Below are 20,000 nucleotides of genomic sequence, written 5' to 3' on the forward strand. Positions count from 1 at the left end.
GTCTATAGACTGTTGATTTCTTCCACCGATTCATTTCTTCTCTTTTTCTTCCAGACCGTCCCAGTGCTGCGACCAACATGACCCACCAGGGGAGGCCTGGCTCTGGGGCAGGGCTGGGCCGTGTGGAGTGGCTGGTGCCTCTTGTGGTGGTGTCAGCTCTGACTTTCCTCTGTCTCGTTCTCCTGCTGGCTGTGCTTGTCTACTGGAGGTGGGTACAACAACACCATCACTTACTGCTTTTAATTGGTGGTTGACTAAAGGTTTATTGGAAGGTTCTGTACCTGATGCTTTTTTCAAAAAGGTTTAGTCTGGGGTAACTGGACTGTTTGTAGATCTGTGAAGACGTTTCACCTCTCATCCAAGAAGCTTCTTCAGTTCTGACTGACTGGTGGGGAGTCTGTATTTATACTAGGAAAGCTCTTAGATCAGCCCATTGTTAACTTAGTTCGTTAGTGTTCATTGTTGTGTGACAACTGTCATCAGGGTCGTTGATGGTCACCTGAGGTCTGTGTGAACAACAGTCATTCAGGTCACCTGAGATCTGGTGTGGCCGATGGTCATTAGAGGCCCATGAGGCTAAGTGTGAAGTGCTGTTCAGTCTCCTGAGGAGGGATGAAAGAACTAAAAATAAGTGATGTCTGAGGCCTCCTCCTCTGTTGACTCAGGGTCCCTTGTTTCCTTTAGTGGGCGTTCAGACAGAGACAAGCAAACCGGACGCCGGCGGCGATTTTCAGTTCATTTCACTGAGGGTCATGCATTCCACTCCGGCAGCCCGCAACGCAGGCGTTGCCGCAATAAAAATCGCCGGTGTCCGGGAGAGAAGTTGAGCCAGATTCAATTTTTCAACTCCAGCCGCCAATCAGACACTCAGATCGGTCAAACCTCCACAGACAGCCTGAGATGTCTCTGAAGCAGAGACTGTCCAGGTGGATTCATGGCCTGAACTCTGATCATCTACCTGTGTGTGTGATTTACTTTGTTTATTTCATGTACCGGCTTCTAAATCTGAGTGTGGTTTGCAATTTATGATGCAAAATAATGACACAAAGAAGTTTAATTTGAATTGTGTCCGATGATTAGAGAGAAAGAGAGAAAGAGAAAGAGAGAGAGAGAGAGAGAGAGAGAGAGAGAGAGAGAGAGAGAATGGCCTTAATGACAATGATGTTTGCATCTTGGACAGGGAAGACAGGTGGTTTGAGGCTATCTATGTAAAAGTAGAGAAACCTTCAGTCAACAGAGGACGAGGCCTCAGACATCACTTATCCCCCACCTACAGTGCTGTCAATGCTGTCATTACCAAACTTGGTAAATTAGAGATACTGAGGATGGAAAAACTGGCCACTGAAGTAAAGCTGCTGTGCGTCAGAAACATTTCCGGTGGCCACCGAAACTGTGAGAGAGTTGTCATTGAGTGAAACTCTTTAACCTCTCTTGCCTTTCATCTGTATCAAGATGCTGAACACAACAAGCATTGCTCTAGTGAAATCATTGGTTAAAATAGTGACATGCTCAAATGTTATGGAGAGTAAATATCTGTTTTTTTTTATTTTATTTTATTTTTTTAAGACACCCTCATTCAACTTTTTGAAATGAGAAATATTAATTGAGAAAAAACAACATTGCAGATATAAAAAATGCATTAAAAAATCTTAAAATTTGTTATCTAAATGCAGATCATAAGCAACCTTATTCAAAGTTTGTCCCACATGCCTATTAATATTAAGTCATGATACATGCAGAGTTATGATAGGTTGAAAATTAAACCTGTCAGAGGGAGCACTGAAGAATAGATATCTAGTGGCCAAGATAGTAAAAAAGGCTAGAAAGCAACACATCATACACGGCAGTGCACTGGTTCCACCGCAAATATTTAAAATTCTCACAGCAGAAAAGAAACCAGCTTAGTTCCATTAAATGTCCCAATGACTGTGAACCAGCATATAATAGCAGGACGTCCCCTAAATGTAATGCACAGTTGTTAAGAGTACAGTTATTTCATCAATGTATCAGGTATCCACAGTTTTGTCCAAATCTTTTGTATTGTGAAGTATTCAAACCTGAGCCACATAACTTCAACAAATGAAAATATCCTCCATGTGTTGTGCATCATCTCTGCTAGAATTTATTACATGTGTGCAAACTGCAAAAGGATTCTTTCACTGTAAATACATGAGGTGAGACTCTGTGCGAATGCTGAGTCATTCCATTCTTCATTTTTTCAGCACTGTATACTGCACAGCTTTATGGCTTTATGGATGAAAGTCACAGCGAGTGTGAATTTGTCCTCGGAGTGATGGTGCCAGAGGATGCCAACCAAATCTTTTGTCGTGCTGAGCTTAATGAAACGATAAAAACCCACAAAGAGCATTACCTGAAACCTCCAGGGTGGCCTATTATGAGGAGAAAACAAGTTTTCAAGATAATATTCAGCTGAGTTAATAAGCTTTTTATATATTCAAATCACACCCGCAAATTAACTACATTTATCTTTTCAGAAATAATTTCCTTTTAAGGCAGAAAGACAAGACCAAGTCCTGATAAAGACTAGTTTTCTATGAAAGGTGTTAATCGACCTTGTTAGGACTGATTAATATTTTCTAACAATGAAACTGGGTAGAAGCATCTGTTACACACACTGAACTGACTTAATAACACTCACGTTATTATGTTATAAACTGAAGTTGTGCCATTTTCATTTGTCAGCTGAGCAGAGGTAATGTTGTTTTGTGTCACTGTGATGTCTGACATGCACCAAAAGCATTAATGATGCTGACAACATATTCAGTGTTGTACAATATGAATGACACTGTGTTTGTTCAAACACTTACAACCTGCGTTTAAGTTTTAGAGTAACAAACAATGTTGCACCACCTGTCATGGAGGTCAGGGTTGGGTGCTTCTACACATTAACACTAGTTAATGGTAACTTTTATACATTACTTTTGTGGCTATACTTGTGCAGCATCTTGATAAAAACTTGCCTTTACATGCAGGCCAATGGTATTCCAGTTCCCTCCAAATGTACAAATCATCCTCCATGCTCATGAAGGAAACTCATGTAGCTCCCATACATGTGTGCTGGCTTGGATTGACTCAGTGAATCTCCATTACACCCAGTTAAAGGTGTATCTTCAACAGATGATGTGCAGTATCGGCTACGTCTGACAATAGCAGCAGACAACATTTCTGTCAGTCTCACAGAAAAGCCCTAATAGGGAGCTGACCCTGGTTCAGTTCTTCAGTCTTCAGACTAGACACGTTTGACGTTTTTCAACGTTTGAATGAACCAAACAACTGTTATGTCAGAAGCCACAATGTCCAAATCTAATATTCATTAATAACTCAAATGTTCGTGTTTGACTAGATGATCATTTGATCATTGTGGTGAATCTGTTGCGAGGCCTTATCTTGTTTATTATGCGGCAGCAGTGGAACACCCACACATAATGGAGCAGTTCATTTGTGGGATTCAAGTTACAGGAAGGATTTTTCATGAGTTCAAGGGAAGGCCGTGGCACACCCAGGAGAAGCCTGGAGTACTTCTAAGAACAGAGTATCACAGAGACAGGCTGGAACAATAATAATAAAATGAATAAAGAATAAAACACTGAACACTGGATATGAGTTACATTATTCTAAGGTATAAACATCATACAATTAGAAAAACGCTGATCTTAAAGGTACAGTGTATCAAATTGAGGGATACTTACAGATTATAATATTTATAACTATAAAATAAGAACCATTATATCCACCAGGTGATGTTTCTACAGTAGCCTAGAATGGACATCCTTAAAATGCTCTCTAGAGATGGCCTTTAGCATTTCTCTCTATTTTTTTCTTGATGCTAGGAAGAGGAGTGTGAGTGGAGGGGGTTCCCATTAATTCCCACACACTGCTCCTTCCTTTAAATGCTGCCTTGAAATGAATATTTTTTAAATGTGGCTTCCATATAAATTCACTGCATATTGGGCTAGATTTTATATTCAGCAGTATAACGGTGTGAAGTGTCGTTACCACGCACGTAGGCTGTATTTGCATATTGTTTAGGCATGCATGCAAGTCTTACACTCATAACTCTAACTCATTCCCTCATATTTGTGCTCCAATAGTTCATACAATTTATTTTAGCAGTTGTCTGGTTTATTATCACAAGCCCAAAATGTATTCATGATAGCCACTTTCTGTTGGATTCATCAGTTTCTAACATCTCCTCATGGAAAGTCTTTGACCAGTTGGAACATAGCATCTTTGGGGGGGCATCAGCAGGTGCTGGGGTTGTGTTGGGGTATTTCATCCTATTGTAGAGCAAAGCTCAAGTCACAACCAGGACTCCGCCCCTGCTGCAGTGCTGTTGGCCCTCTAGTGGCAGTTAGTACTGCCCTCATTACCCAAACTGTTGCTCCGCTGCATTCAGGTCCTGTGGGAAAGAGGTAAATATAAAGTTGTAAACAGAAGACAAGGTTCAGCTCACATTTTGATGCAGCATTTACACCCGCTGATGTCCTAGGACATGTGCAGTGTTCATGTCATGGACAGTGGGATGACATGCTATTGCTATATTTTTAGCATTCAACTTTTTTATGTTATATGGCACATGTGATCAGTTGTAAATTGAAAGGGAAACATTAAAGTAAGTACATGTTTTTAAATAATAATAATAATTATTATTATTATTATTTTATTTTATTTTATTTTTATTTTTTTGTGTGATGAAGTGATTACAGTGGGACATAGAACAGATACAGAGACAAATACAATGGTATATGCCATGACAGAGGATATGGCAAGTGATTTTTGAATGCTTATATTCTATTATATTTTCCATATTCTTTAATCAGATGTTTCATGTTCCATAATAGTATCAGTAAATGTTCTTCCAGCTGTTTGTGTTAAGATGTTAAACACTAATAAACAGAGTTCAGATTATTTTGTCACATGAATAAAAAAGAAAAGCATGTTTATTCTCACTAAAGAATCACACAGAGACCTAGAGTAGAGCATCACTGACTGAGCCTGTCCCAAATCCCAGAGTGTGAAGAAGATGATCAGAAGCAAACAAAGCGAAGAACTGGGACATCATTTCTCTGAACCACAGCATGATTCTGTCAACTTTTGTCTCATGTGACTTGAATGCATCATGACACCAGCTGTCTCACACCAGGAAGTGGCTCGAGTGTGTGTGTGTGTGTGTGTGTGTGTGTGTGTGTGTGTGTGTGTGTGTGTCACAGAGAGGGAACAGCCCCCTTCATGCCTTGTTAGGAAAGCCGTCCTCCTCCCTCTGTCCTTCCTCCCTCTGTCCCTCTGTCTCTGTGCACACGCTCTCAGTTCATGTCAGCAGCAGCATGTGGCAGCTCGTCTGCTCCCTCTCCTCTGCTGGTTCACCAGGATGAACGCTCTCTGCTCTCTGCTCTGTGTTAAATACAGGTAGGGAGGGTCTCTCTCTACACACACACACACACAGACATATTGATGCAGTGGGTGCTGAGTAACTAACTGTAACTGTTGTTGTCAGTAGAAGTTGTGGTAGTAGATAAAGACACAGCAGCGGGCGTCCTTATCTACACTGTCAGTAAGTTTAGTTTCATGTAGTTGTTGCACTCCTTCATTTGAACCTTTTAATATTAATGAAGTGTGTAAGCCAGGAGGTGTGTTTTATTTCAAATGCACAAACAGTACTGAGTGTATGCTTTTATCATGTCATGTGATGGTTATGTGAAGCTGCAGGATGACAGAACTGAACCAGCATCAATAATGTTTCTGTATCTCTGCTAATTAGTGAAATCACCGCTGTTTTACTGATATACAATTCATGTTCATGTGTGATCTCTTCACTTACTCATGTTGGTAGAATGGAGGTATGTAATATAGGGTGCCAGTGATAGTAGTAACTGATCTGATCTCCTTCTGGCAGCACAGCATGCCCGACAAGAGCTCAACAACATACAGGTCATTCAGGCCTTCAGAATGCCAACCTAAATCCATTTTTTGGCATATCTAGTTTAATTTTTAGAAACTCTGGATAGCAAAATGGACACATGAAATGTGAAGGTAGTTTGAAATGTGATTCTAGCTATGTGATTCAGTCATGCTTCGACAACTAAAATTTCAAAGTGTTTTTTTGAGTCATTCGAACCATGACACGCAACAACAACATCAAACCCAAAATGACAGAAGTGCATCAGTAGCTGAGAGCGTCAAGCTGCCACGAGGGGACAACACAGACACTGAAATAAGCAGTCTGTTGGCGCTTTGAGGTGAATTCTGTACAGACAAGCTGCCTCTGCGTTCAAAAGCTGCATCAGTGCACAAAGTTACAGATGCCGACCTCCTGCCTAAGAGATTTTGCACCACTACGACATCTTGCTATTTATGTCTGTGTTCCTCACAGAAAATCATTATTCACACAAGCCAAAGAAGTCTGATGCAGCGGTGTCTCAGCAACACCTTTTTTTTTTTATTCAGGTTTTTATGAACCAGACGAACATCATATGTTCATATTAATCATATAAGGTTACACTTTGAGAGCATGGAACAAGATACAGTTTTACTGTGATATGTGTGTGTATAGTGTTGCTTCTGGTTTCAGACTTTCAAAATAAAATCCTCTTCATGAAGTACACTGAAGCATTCAGAAGACAGCAGTAACATTTCAAGATAGATGTGCTGATTTTGTCAAATCCCAAATGAAAGACTTGTCTCAGTCAGTTTGATATCAAGGGATCACTTGTTTGGTAAAAAATCTTGTCGATCTGTTCAAATGTAATAATTTACATATGTATTATTATTTTTTTGTTTCATTAATAGAAATTGTCTGAAGATTTTGTGACCTTATTTGTGACAGCCTGCCGGTTGGATGTGACTGTAGTCTGCCGTCTGTCTCTGGGTTTGTTTTTACCTTTTGAAAGAAGATGTGTGACACCTATTCTGCTTCTGCATTTAGCTTCAACTCGTCTCTAAATGCACGATGCAGATTTCCATTTCAAAGTCTGGTACAAAACATCACATTTGTGAGTTGACAGACTTAAAAACAGTGACACTGAAGCGTCTCCTCCTGAAGGCTTCCCTGTGCGTGAGCCTCTACATACATACATACATGTGACTTCAAACGTGTCTTTCAGCAAGATGTGTGTGTGTGTGTGTGTGTGTGTGTGTGTGTGTGTGTGTGTACTCAGTAGACATAATGCTTTGAATTTAGACGAGTCACTTTACTGTAAAACCAGCAGGTAAATATGACACTGTTCATGAGAGGTCTTACTTGTGACAAGCTTAAAAGCCTGTAGTGTGTGTGTTTGTGTTGGGTGTGTGATTGCGTGTGTGCACACCATGTGTGTTCAAAGTCCATTTCTGACATCTCTATGTACTCTAAAGGGGAGAAGGACTCTCAGCTGCTGACTGCCGTGTTAAAATCAGTATTCTCTCTCTCTCTCTCTCTCTCTCTCTCTCTCTCTCTCTCTCTCTCTCAAAGATTAACTTTATACAGAGTGGATCAAAGTCTTTGTAGTGAGATAGAAAGATATGGCCTATGAAGGTGTGTCCCTCAGAGGACTGAGGTCAACAGTTTCATTTTAAAGGTTCAGTTTCTGCAATAGAATGTCCAGCTCAATTGTGCAGTCCACAAACACAATTGACCACACGTGTGAGTGGGAAGCAGGTGAGGGATCAGATCCGTATTGCTGGAGCAGCAGTTCCTACTTGTTGGTGAAGGATGAGGAAGCTGGTGGATAATGTGAACATCCAAGGAAAGGTGAACAGTGACTTTGTGTGTGTGTGTATCATCTCACATTCCACAATGATTGCACCTGTATGATTATATGTGTGTGACAGTTAAAACTCACCACTGACAGATACAAATGGTTTAAAACTGTTAAACAGTAAGTGACCTTTGTGATACAGAAAGAAAGAAACCACAAAGGACAGAAAGATTGTATCCTCCACATTCAGGTGAAAGACGACATCCTTTCTGTGTTTTTTGACCTCAAATGTGAATTACAGGACAGTTACAGTGTGAATTAGTCACAGCAGTGAAATAACAGACTTGTTAAAATATGATCATTCTCTCTTCCTGCCAGGCGCTGTTTCCAGACGGCCCATTTCTATGTGGAAGACAGCGCTTCACCCAGAGTTGTACCCAATGAGACGATCCCTGTCATCCCCATTCCAGGTAACAACCAACCACAGCACTCACTCACATTTATAATCCCAATTGAAAAACTGCTGGCCTTGTGTGTTTGTTTGACCACTGTTGCTGCTGCTTTGGTGGTCATCCACTCTGTGGTGTTGTAGGTCAGGGCTAGTCTTAGAACAGAGGTCAAAGGTCACTCACACACTGCTCATCTTCCAGTGACCAAACTGAAGCAGCAATAAGCCAAACTGAGGCTGGAGTAGATCAGGATAGATAGATCGATCAATATATCAATGTTGTACACTAATGTTGGACACTTGCAAACTAATACAATCATTTTTAATTAATCAAATTCATACTTATCATCATTAAATAATTGTACACACACACGTATACAGCCTTGACAAACTGCTTTCTGGCTGGTCCAGCTCTAGTCCTCGGGTCCAGGATTTGCATCCAAACCCGTCAAATCAATTAAAGGCTTGTGGGACCTCTTTACAATGAACCTTGGCTGAGTCCAAAGGTCTCCATTCACACCAGAGCCAGTGTGCCTAGCATGGCAGAGCCCAGCACAGACAAAAAGAGGGTCTGCCATTGAGCCTCTGTTCCACCCCCCAGCAGGAAGACCGGCTCACTGAGCTCCTGTTTGTATTCACCATAAATTTCACATCAGTGCGGCATGATAGGTTTTTGATGGCTGAGGCAGCGTTACAGACTTTTGAAGGCTAAAAATCTGGAAAATAAGCCTCACTGCTCACATGACAGCCACGCTGTGTGGATGCCGCAGCAGACAGGGATGTGCTGTACGACCATATGTTAGCTGTGTTAATTGTCTCAGTAAGCTCAGACCTCGAGCCTCGCACATCCCATAATCCTCTTTAAGACCTTCTGCTGGATTTAAAACCTGCAGGCAGCAGCCACTTACTACAGAACCTTCCACTTAAGACACCCACAGACAAAAAAACATTACAAATGTCTTACATTTCCTTTTTCACAAGGACCTGTAGGTCACTTCATTCTTGATTGTCACTGCTTCTTATTTGGTATTGATACCTATGGAAAGTCACACTCACTGTTTGGCACGTTAAAGGGGAGGACTACGGCATACATGAAAAAAAAACTGTGGAGGGGTAGATGGAGCTGTGTGAAGTCTAATTATTGACCTCAAGTGATGTCACTTGAGTCAGCATCAGTTGGGTCTGAAGAGTTTAACAGACCTCTGTAGCCACACCAGAATCTATCACTGCACTGTCAACAGTTAAAATTGCATTTTGGGTAATGTAGACTCCAGTTTTGACAAGGAAAAAAATAATTTTCCTATATTTTTATAAGAGCACTGATAAATTGCTAAAGAGTACTCAAACAGTTGGGGCACATGGTGTCATGCACTTTTTATCTTAGATTTTATAAAAGTTTTTCTCAAAGATAGGAACGTATCAGAGAAGATCTTTGATCTGCGAGAATCAAAGAATACAAACATTATCAAAGCTAATGTGGAGCCGTTCAGTACGGTAGAGGCAGCATTAATCCAAAGTCAATGGAAAGACAACATGAATGCAAATTGATTCACATAGCCTGAATTGAAGACGCGGCCACCTTTAGTGAAAACTTGTTTTCTGACTCTTTGAATGGACACCGAGAGGAGCCAGATCGAGAGGCTCTGGAGGAAAGCGTCTTAGTGGTCTGAGATTGTTTTTCATATTGTCAGGAGACTTCTGTGCATAGCCAAATCTTTTTTCGTCTGAAAGAATATTGTTGATATATTGTTGGATTTTAGTATCCTGGAACATTATGCTGTACAATACTGCCCTGACTGATGATGGAGCAATTGTAGAATATGTTTTCTGATGAGTTTTTATATACAAGCAGGTTGTTTCCTGTGTTTGCTGCATGTTGTTGGGAACAAATACATTCAGCACATGCCATGGTCTAAGTGATTATGTTAAAGTCTGCAAAATATGTCAAAGCAATAAAAAGAGATTACTCTGACAGACTCCGTTTAACACTCAGCTGCTGGGTTTACTGACACACAAATATATCATTTTGACATATTTGCATACCTTAATGAGGACAGAGCAAGACACAAAGTGAGAGCGAGCTAATGTATGCTCTTGCTAATATTTGATGAGGACTAAACTGGACTAAGCTGTGAGAGAGTTTGAGCTGTTGCATAATGTTTTTGCATCCTTTTTACTGAATGGGTTCCAATCATCTGGGGCGAGTTCAGTTCTTTATGCTGTCAGCGTCTGAAGAACGACTACCGCTTTGCAACTGTTTGTACAGGCTGCAAATGTTTGAGACATGCACTATGGTCCTGCTCTGTCACGCTAAAAGCCCCTACAAGCAACAAAACATCACAACAAAATCTGGCTCATGCAGGCATTCTTGTGTGTTTTTAATTGTTTGCTCCTCTGTGGTAAAACTATCCAGCTGAAACTTTACTGAGCTTGCATTATTCTTGGCAGAGACTACTAGAGAATGGATTTACTCAAAGCACCACTTAGAACCATGAGTGAAGGTGTTAGCATTTGTCCCAAACTCTGGCATTTTGATTTACTGGTGTCTAACAGTCTCGACAGAGTATAAAGGGTGACACATAAAGAAAATACTGCATACAATTGAAGTAAACACAATGATTTTGTTTCAAACAATGGCTGCATTAGTATTCATAATCACAACACACAATTGTCTTGTTTTAGTTCTTCTTCTTGGTTTAGTGGCCGGGCAGGCATCATTTCCAGTTGACTATAAAATGTGTTAATGACAAGGAGACTGAAAGTCCAGTCTTGACTTTGCAAACAGTAGCTGGCCAAACATTCTCTTTATAACATCCTGTTGATTGTTCTGGAGCTTTTCATTGGATCACACATGGCATATGGAGTATTCCCAGCTGTCATGGAATTGGAGATGTTCATCACAGCTACCACTTGTGACATTATTTTTTCAACTGCTGTTTTAAAGGTCAACTCAGAAAGAAATGATGTTTGAACATCTACAATATACTTTCATTGCAATTGAGGATCTCCGTTTACAGAGGAAGGCTGTGTGATCAGCTGCTAAATGGACCAGCTAACTGACAGTCAGACATCAGATGACACACTTGCTGACTGTCACTGGTCTTTACACTGCATTCTTCTGGAAATATCAAACATCTTCTAAACCACCAAACTCAGTTCATGAATCAGTTGGAGGTGATACATCGACCATGCAGCTGCTGATATATGTAACACTTCATTTAAATACTTGCTCATGAGGTTTAGGGGTTTAAGGAGGGGAGTCACATCACAGATTAGTCTGCCAAACATGTGATATGAAAACTGAGCCTGTGAGTTGTACTATTAGTCTGGCCTGCTTGGCAAGGTTGTCCTGAACTCTCATTTAGCTGTAACCAGAGATTGTGCTTTAAGTGATGAATTGATTCAACAAAACAATGGCAGTAGTGTGGTACAGCCTCGTTAAGGACAGGCTGCCCTAATATCGAGCATTGCTCCAGTGCAAACTGTTCTGCACTGTTCCTAAGAAGATGGTTTAATCCTGCTTCTCTCTTTCTGTTCACAGATGACATGGAAGCCATTCCAGTAAAGCAGTTCATCAAACATGTCTCAGAACTCTGCTCAAACAACCAACATGGATTCTCCGAAGATTTTGAGGTAAGTGGTAAAGTTTTGTAAGTGCAACATGCTGAACTGCAATAACAGCAACACGTTATGGCCACGGCACTGACATATCAGCATCTTTGAGCTGCAAACAGTCACTTACTTACACATCAAGCTGTAACGGGAAGTACAGTTGGTCTTTTCTGAGCTCCTTTTCTGGAAATGATGCTTGCATCATTCATAGTCTATTGCAAAGACCAGCCAAGGCAAATAGACAGCTCATTCCTGTTTCAGACTGATCCAATCCTTCAGTACATATTAGAAACACACCTCCACATGAACAAACTCACTATCAGATAATGAGGGCCAGGCTATGATTGACTAATAAAAGCATGTACGAGAGCAGGTTAACGCCGCGGAACCTGACTCAGTCCACTGTGCCAGATCAGAAGTGTATTCCCGAGCTTTGATTAGCATTGTGTTGGTAATACATCACTGAGAAAACTCAAAATGAGCCGGTCACTTTAAAGGTATTGTTTTTTTCCAAAGAGCTCCCCTATGTATTTAATCTTGAAGGGGAAGGAGATGTGGGCTCTCTGCTGCCTGAATACACTCCCACACCAAATAGATATTGAAAGCACAGATAGTAAGAGATAATGAAGACAAAAACGGCTGCATACTGAATGATTATGGTTATCACAGAGAAAACGAAATGGAAGTTTCTGTGATGGGCAATTCAGTTTAGTTATAACCCTTGCATGCTTCATCACACCAGCCTCTGGCTCCCAATTCTGCAATTGTTCTCTGAGAATATCTTGCTTGTCTTCCTCTAGTCTCTCTGCATTCTTGGTCCATGCTCTTCCTAGGCAGAAAGGTGGCTGGACTGAGCTGGGCCCCTTGAATGAGTGACTTAATTGGGAAAACAGAGCCCCCTTGCACACTAGAAATGTGCCCCCTCCCCCTCTCCCCTATGCCCTGGTTTAGGCCCAATAGACACTGCAAAGTGCTTTAGGAAGGGAGCCCCTTCTCAAATGAAATTATCCTCCTCCCACATCCTCTCCATTCCTGCTGCCCCACTTTCTTCTCCTTTGACAGAGTGTGGTCAGGGAGGCCAAGCCATCAATCATCACCATTTAGTCTCATCTGCATTGTGATGGCACTGTTGTCATGCAGCCAAAGTAAAATAATACTGAAGGGAATATGTGCTTGGTGTAAAGGCACCCATCCTGTCTCTATCACAGATGATTATGGGTGACAAAGGAAAAGAAAAATGTGAATAAAATAATCATCTGGTTGGAGCTGTCAGCATACTGAAGCCAGTTAAACATCTGGGGGGTTTGGAGCAGCGGGTTCCACTGTGTCTACACAGTACTGCTACTCAAATAGTGTCTGTAGGCCAACAGCTCAGGTGATCAGAAAGTGTTAATGGTGGGTGGGCTGGGTGTATGACTTCCATCTGACTGCATCTTTCAGTATTCGTCAGCCGTTCAGATATTTAGCAGAAGAAAGTAAGAAGATTCACCTAACTCACATAGTGTTCATGCCACAATACAACCTGTTTTTGGACAGGTTCAGGAAGCTATGGTCGCGTTGAAAGTACACGATACTATATGTACCATGAGTTCCATTAATTCACTCTCACAGAGGAAGTCGACCATACTGTATGGTCTAAAATAGCAGGTTTGCATGTGGTTGTGTTTAAGTGTCTGCACATATACAGTATGTGTGTGTGTGTTTAAGGGCCCGTCCGTGTGCCATCTGCTGTTCTCATAACCTGTCTGTATGACATCATCTCCAGTCAAATCCCATCTCTTCTCATCATGCCTGCAACCTGATCTGCTCGCAAGTACTCACCATGAAGCCTGCTATGCCCAAAATAACACCCCCACCCCCCACCCGTCCCAATTAGTATGATGAATCCATGTTTAATAGTGCTAAAACAAGGCAGTCGGCCTGTAAAGCTCCAGAGGAAATGAGACCGAGGGGTCAGAGCCAAATCCAGCGCCTGGCCTCCCTGTTGGCTATGCTGAGCTAGCAGCCAACAGCTGTTTGCTTGGCAGGAGCTCGACATTAAACACTGACATACATTCACAGGCTACTAAGCCCAGAATTGCACTCTGTCATTTTTAGGACCGTAAGCAACAGCCATAAGACCACAGAGGAGAATCATTCTGAAAAGAAAAATAGGAAATAAACAAGAAAAGATCTCCAGATAGACTTTCAGTCTAAATCTGCCCATGACTAGAAAGAGCTAGTCATTGCACAGTACTGCAACTTTCCAGCCTGTTGCCCTCAGGCCAAGAAAGTAAACAAATGATGTTATTTAAGTACTGTAAAGGTACAGTAGCTATGAAGGAAGGAACACTTGCTCTGGCTGATTAGGAAGAGTAAAAGGGAATGAAAGAGAATGAAGGAGTTGGAATCAGCCCAAACAGGTCGAACTAGAGCAGCAGCTTTTGTGCAACAGAGGCAGACCAAAAACTTCTGACAGCCACGAGTGGTGGATGTGGCATCCTAAAGGTACACCAGCCAACAACAACAGTACAAACTACTGTATGCTGAATGTGAGAAGTAAAGTGGAAAGCCATTTTCAAGATACCTTGCCATACAGTAAGTATGTACAGACATATCAAACTGACACAGGGGTTTGTTTGTGTGTGTGCGTGCGCGCCTGTGTGTGTGTGTGTGTCCTTCCTTCCCCAGGAGGTTCAGCAGTGCACTGCTGATATGAAGATCACATCAGAGCACTCCAACCACCCTGACAACAAGCACAAGAACAGATACATCAACATAGTGGCCTGTGAGTACACACTCCACACCACACCAGTGCATACCTGTACTGTGTTACCGTGCACTGTATATAGTACACACTCTGCCCTTATTGTAATGCAAAGTGCTGTAGTGAATGTGCATGATGTGTTAAGACATTAAAAGACTGAAGCACTGATTTGCAAACCAGTCCGTGTGGTTCATGTCATTTTACACACACATTTTACTGCACTGCATTCCAGATGATCCCAGCTACACACTGAACATGTTCTCTGCTGTGTGTAAGTAATGGATCTTTTTGGCCAATTGTGAAGCAGCTGCTGTGTATACTATGGTGGCCATGAGCTCAACACACTGCACCTGCACCAAGAAAGCACCCGAGAAGAGATAAAACACAAGCAAATGAACAGCTCTTTATAGAAACTAAGAATCAGAATATTAACTTGTTAAAAAATAACATTACAGTGAGTTTGTGGTCAGTGGTTAAATAGACTAATCAACTGACTCCACCCACCCATATATATATATATATATAATTATATCTATATATATATATATATATATCTATATATTATATATATATATATATATATATATATAATTTCACATGGCTGTGGCTGAAAGCTGCTCAGAGTTCATCAGAGTGGTAGAGTAGGTAGGGTGGCATGTGCCATGCTGTTCAGCTGTCTGTAAAAAGTTCCACAACCCAGTCTGACCATTGTTCCAACCTCAAAGGTTAATGTGCTTCCCGTTTTGGAGCAGGTGCCTTGGCAGGACTCAAAGGCAATAACAAAACACGGCCAGCACTGTGTTACGGGTGAGAGTTAAGGTTAGCTCTCACCGTGGTTTCAGTCACACAAACACACTCACTGTTTTGCCGCTCTGTTTCCTCCTCAGATGACCACAGCAGGGTGAAGCTGAGGCCGCTGGCCGGGAAGGACTCCAAACACACCGACTACATCAATGCCAACTATGTGGATGTGAGTCCACCGAGACACCTTAGCTACTGTGTCTGTTTCAGTGGTATCATTTCTATGTGCCACATGTTACCAAACCAGTAATCTGTCTCTTTGTTATACATCCATCAGGGTTACAATAAGCCGAAAGCCTACATTGCAGCCCAGGGACCACTGAAGTCTACATTTGAGGACTTTTGGAGAATGGTGTGGGAGCAAAATACTGGCATTATTGTGATGATCACCAACTTAGTGGAGAAAGGCCGGGTATGTTCTGACACGCACACAAAGTCTATGCTAAAACGGTTCAGTACTTGTGAACTTGTTAAACTCAAATACACAGTAATGTGGTGAGTAGAAAAGTAGAACCCCCTGTTCTTCTCAGGATAAAATAGTTGCCTCATTTTGGACTGAGCAGTAGCTGTTTGTCATAGCAGACATTTAGACTCGTCAAACACAGTGTAACTGACTAAATGAAATGGCTAAATTTCATTTCGGTGAGCCGGTTCCAGGGCCCTGGCACCGTGCATGCTGGCTCACTGGCATGTCCAAGCAGTCATTAATGTAGTTACTGTATGTCTAAGTTAAACTGTCCACTGTGGAACGGTCCATGGATCGGTTCCGTCATTCACTTGGAGGTAAATAATGTGTCATAACGTCATGATGACATGTTTTCAAAGGCTTTCAGCCAAATGTAGTAAAGCAGCTGCAGGGGAGCAGGTTATACATCGGAGCAGCATATGTATTTGTATCTCATTTTAGTCCCTTTTGAATATGTCCTGATAAATATACCTCGCTAGTTTCCGGGTTTAACACATACTCACAAAATTGGCATGCCTTACACGTGTGTGTGTGTGTGTGTGTGTGTGTGTGTGTGTGTGTGTGTGTGTGTGTGTGTGTGTGTGTTCTCCAGAGGAAATGTGACCAGTACTGGCCAACAGAGAACAGCGAAGAGTACGGCAACATGGTAGTCTCGCTGAAAAGCACTAAAGTTCATGCCTGCTATACCGTTCGGCGCTTCACATTGCGCAACACTAAAGTCAAAAAGGTGAGGCACTCCCCAAATGAACCTTTAGAGTTTAAGGCACATGTGGGGTCGGGGTCGTTGCACCATGTGATGGGGGTGAGCTGCCGGGTTTTGTAACAGTCATCTCTTCCTTTACTCCTCACCTTCTCTTCTATTCAGGCTGGTAAGGGGAACCATAAGTCACGGGCTCAGAGTGAACGGACCGTGCTCCAGTATCATTACACCCAGTGGCCAGACATGGGTGTCCCTGAGTACACCCTGCCCGTCCTCACCTTTGTCCGCAGGTCCTCAGCCGCCCAGATGCCTGACATGGGACCCATGCTTGTCCACTGCAGGTACTGTCACTACACTGCTTTCACGTCACTGTAACGTCCTTCACCACTCTGTTCACTATCTGTCTTTCACCTAGATCAGTTACACTGTGTTGTCACTGTACACACAAACTGTTTAGTGTTGATACACACTGACACTTACAAGCTTTTAGGAAACAAACAGGAACCTCTTAGGACCAGGTGGTGGATAATATGGTGTAAAGTCTGAGATTACAAATCCCTGTTTATGCAACAATTGAATCAATAATGTAAAAAATATTACAACCATATTAAATTCTTTGTATTTTAGGCAGATATTTTTAGATATCAACTTACAGCTTTGGATTTCACACCTTCACTTTAGCGTGTTTCTACACAGCTGCTATCAGCACAGCGATGCGTGGAAGCAGCATCACTGAAGCAGCAGTCACAGTTTGCCAGCTTGTATTTAAGGGCATTTTACAGTAAGGCAGGCAGGGAAATTACTGGTAATTGTCTGCTGACTGTGGCCCCAGGGAATGAGTATGAAGCTCTCTGCTATCATCTGCACTGTGATGGTCGATAATAACTTGTCACACTACCTCACCACTGTGGCTGCAGACACACCACTCATTACTACCATTTTGTAGCAGGACATAGACGCACAGACATCCTCCCACTCATTATGCAAGAAGCAGAGCAGACAGACGCCCTCACATTCACCCCGCTGCCCTGCTGCTTTAAAGCAACAGGAAACTTCTGAGTCCTGAGTATGTCAGCACAGCACTGGTGTTAATTGTATCGTGGCCGTGCTGTCAACTTGTAGAAATGTAGAATGTCTTCAACAACACTTAGTTACTGTTCTGCTGTTCTTTTAATCATAGTCTTCTTTTCCTTGTTTTACTCACTCAGTTCTGAACAGTAAAAAAAAATCTTTTCATCACGGATGAGGCGAAATGTTCCCAATGTGAGAGTGCACACAGTAACAGGGCTATTGGCCTGTAAAGGATCTGTCAAACTATTTTATGGACCAATTTTATTTACACTCATGTCTGTGAACAACTGACAACACTGATATACAGTCACAGTCTGACATGACATGAGCGGTAATAGAAACTTTAAAGAGAATGTCCCATGTAAGGTTTTTAAAATCTGCTGCTGTGCATTCTTTACTGGACCTACAGTGGTCGTGAAGGACACACTCTTTGTTAGAAGGTTTGTTTAACTATTATTCAAACTGATCCTACTTTTCTACCAAGAACACAGAGCACTTTTACAGCACTTGTCACCTTGTTCACCCATTCACACACACATTGATGGCAGAAGCTGCCAAGTTGTGGTATTAAAAACTGATGTCTCCACCCACGAAAAACAACGAATAACAAATGATGGGATTTAACTTTAAAAGTACCAAATCACACGGGGTAGAAAACCGCTTGTGCAAGCATGTTGTGGATAGCAGTGAATTAAAAGCATGTCATGAGAAAAGGCACTTAAGGCGCTCACCATGTAATTGCAATATCCCTGGATGTATGTAAGTCTGAAACCCTCATTCCCTGACAGCTTTCTGCTGTCACCTCTGTAAGAAAGGCGTAAAGGAATCACCGAATGCTAATTCACCATATATAACCAATTTCTCTCATCTTTCATCTCGCTGGCTTTTCCTGCTGTTCCTCAGTCTTCCTGTGTTGTGTTGCAGTGCTGGAGTGGGTCGGACAGGGACGTACATCGTCATAGACAGCATGCTGCAGCAAATCACAGACAAGAGCACAGTTAATGTACTCGGCTTCCTCAAACACATACGAACCCAGCGCAACTACCTAGTCCAGACTGAGGTTTGTATAACTGCACCCGTGTGTGAAGTGAATGTTTGTGAGGCTCATGTTAAGTTATGAGAGCTTGGACAACAGACACGTTCATGTGCCACGCTGTTGCATCTGACGCGGGGACGTGGGTCAGAAAATCAGACTAGATTATGTATTAGATTGTCTTCAAGTGGGAATTTGAAGCAATGAGGAAACACCAAAGGATCATGATTAGACTTTTTTCTGTGGACACCATGCATATACATAATGTAACAATCCTTTGTTCCAAAGTGAATATGTACTGAGGCACTAGAAGACAGGACCACATTGGAAAAAGTCATTTGGGAAACATGAAGTAGATTTTGTGGTACTGAAGATTAATTAGAGGTAAAAAGATAAATAAAAATATAAGAAACACTAGAATTCATTCTCCGGTGGGCATGAATGTGAATTGAACTGTGAATTTTCTAAAAATGTGGTCAGATGAACTGAATATCCAGTAAAAAATCCAAACATGCTTCATTCTTTTAAACCAAATTCCATTATGGATCTTTTTAGAAGGGGGTGTGTTCAGAATATGTGTGTGGTTAAACAGATTTTTTATTTTACTTGCTTTAATCCTCACACAGGGAGGAAAGTTCATGTCCGTGATGCTGCACACCATATTTCACATCTTAAGAAAAAACAAAAATGCGTCTATAACCGAGCTGCAGATGCAATTTTAATCTCAGGTTCAGGCATGCAAAATATAAAATGGTACACTTAATTGTAATTGTGTGTTAAACTATTGTCTTTTGTCAACGTTTTGACTGATCCAGGAGCAGTACGTCTTCATCCATGATGCCTTGAAGGAAGCCATTCTGGGGAAGGAGACAGAAGTGGCAGCCAGCCAGCTTCACAGCTACTTCAACAGCATCACAACTCCAGGACACAGCGGCCGGACACGACTGGAGAAACAGTTCAAGGTGAACAGACCAATGCCATTTATTATTCATTCCACATTTAGCATGTTTAAGATAAACACTTTATCTTATTTATTCATTGTCACATAAAACAATAACTCTATATATCACTTGCTCCTATCTGGTTAGATTTTGAGCTAATTATTAGTTAGTATTATTAATTATTATGAAGTATAGTTTTAGTTATCTAGTTATATGTACGTTCCCCTCAGATCAGTCAGTTATGATTATATCTGTTGAATGGACAATGGACTTTTATTGTGATACTAAAAATGATATATATTATGAGGTTTCATTGAGACTAGTGCTGTGTTGCTCCTCTGGTGCAAGTGAAAATGTTAATAATGATTCTATAAATGATTTACTGATAAATTTGACCTTATACATCTTATCATCTGGTCTGTGTGTTTGATGGCTGTTGGTTGGAAGTCTTGGCAACAGGAAGGTTAACCTGTTATTTCATCACAATA

General features: G+C 41.5%; 1 protein-coding gene across 3 annotated transcripts in view; it reads left to right on the plus strand.

Moving 5' to 3' along the window:
- The window catches only part of LOC104933232 (receptor-type tyrosine-protein phosphatase gamma), a 369,578-nt gene that overhangs the window by 339,616 nt on the left and 9,962 nt on the right, over positions 1-20,000 (plus strand). For 2 of the 3 annotated variants that reach the window (XM_027279289.1, XM_027279288.1), the window contains exons 13-22: positions 55-208; positions 8,073-8,164; positions 11,684-11,775; positions 14,425-14,521; positions 15,388-15,470; positions 15,579-15,713; positions 16,360-16,494; positions 16,633-16,808; positions 18,463-18,598; positions 19,387-19,533. In XM_027279289.1, the coding sequence (XP_027135090.1) occupies positions 55-208; positions 8,073-8,164; positions 11,684-11,775; positions 14,425-14,521; positions 15,388-15,470; positions 15,579-15,713; positions 16,360-16,494; positions 16,633-16,808; positions 18,463-18,598; positions 19,387-19,533 (1,247 nt within the window). Of the gene's footprint in view, positions 1-54; positions 209-5,328; positions 5,428-8,072; positions 8,165-11,683; positions 11,776-14,424; positions 14,522-15,387; positions 15,471-15,578; positions 15,714-16,359; positions 16,495-16,632; positions 16,809-18,462; positions 18,599-19,386; positions 19,534-20,000 lie in introns of all 3 variants that reach the window. The other variant, XM_027279290.1, reaches the window with a different exon arrangement.

The sequence above is a fragment of the Larimichthys crocea genome, chromosome VI (assembly GCF_000972845.2).
Source record: "Larimichthys crocea isolate SSNF chromosome VI, L_crocea_2.0, whole genome shotgun sequence".
NCBI classification, from domain to species: Eukaryota; Metazoa; Chordata; class Actinopteri; family Sciaenidae; genus Larimichthys; species Larimichthys crocea.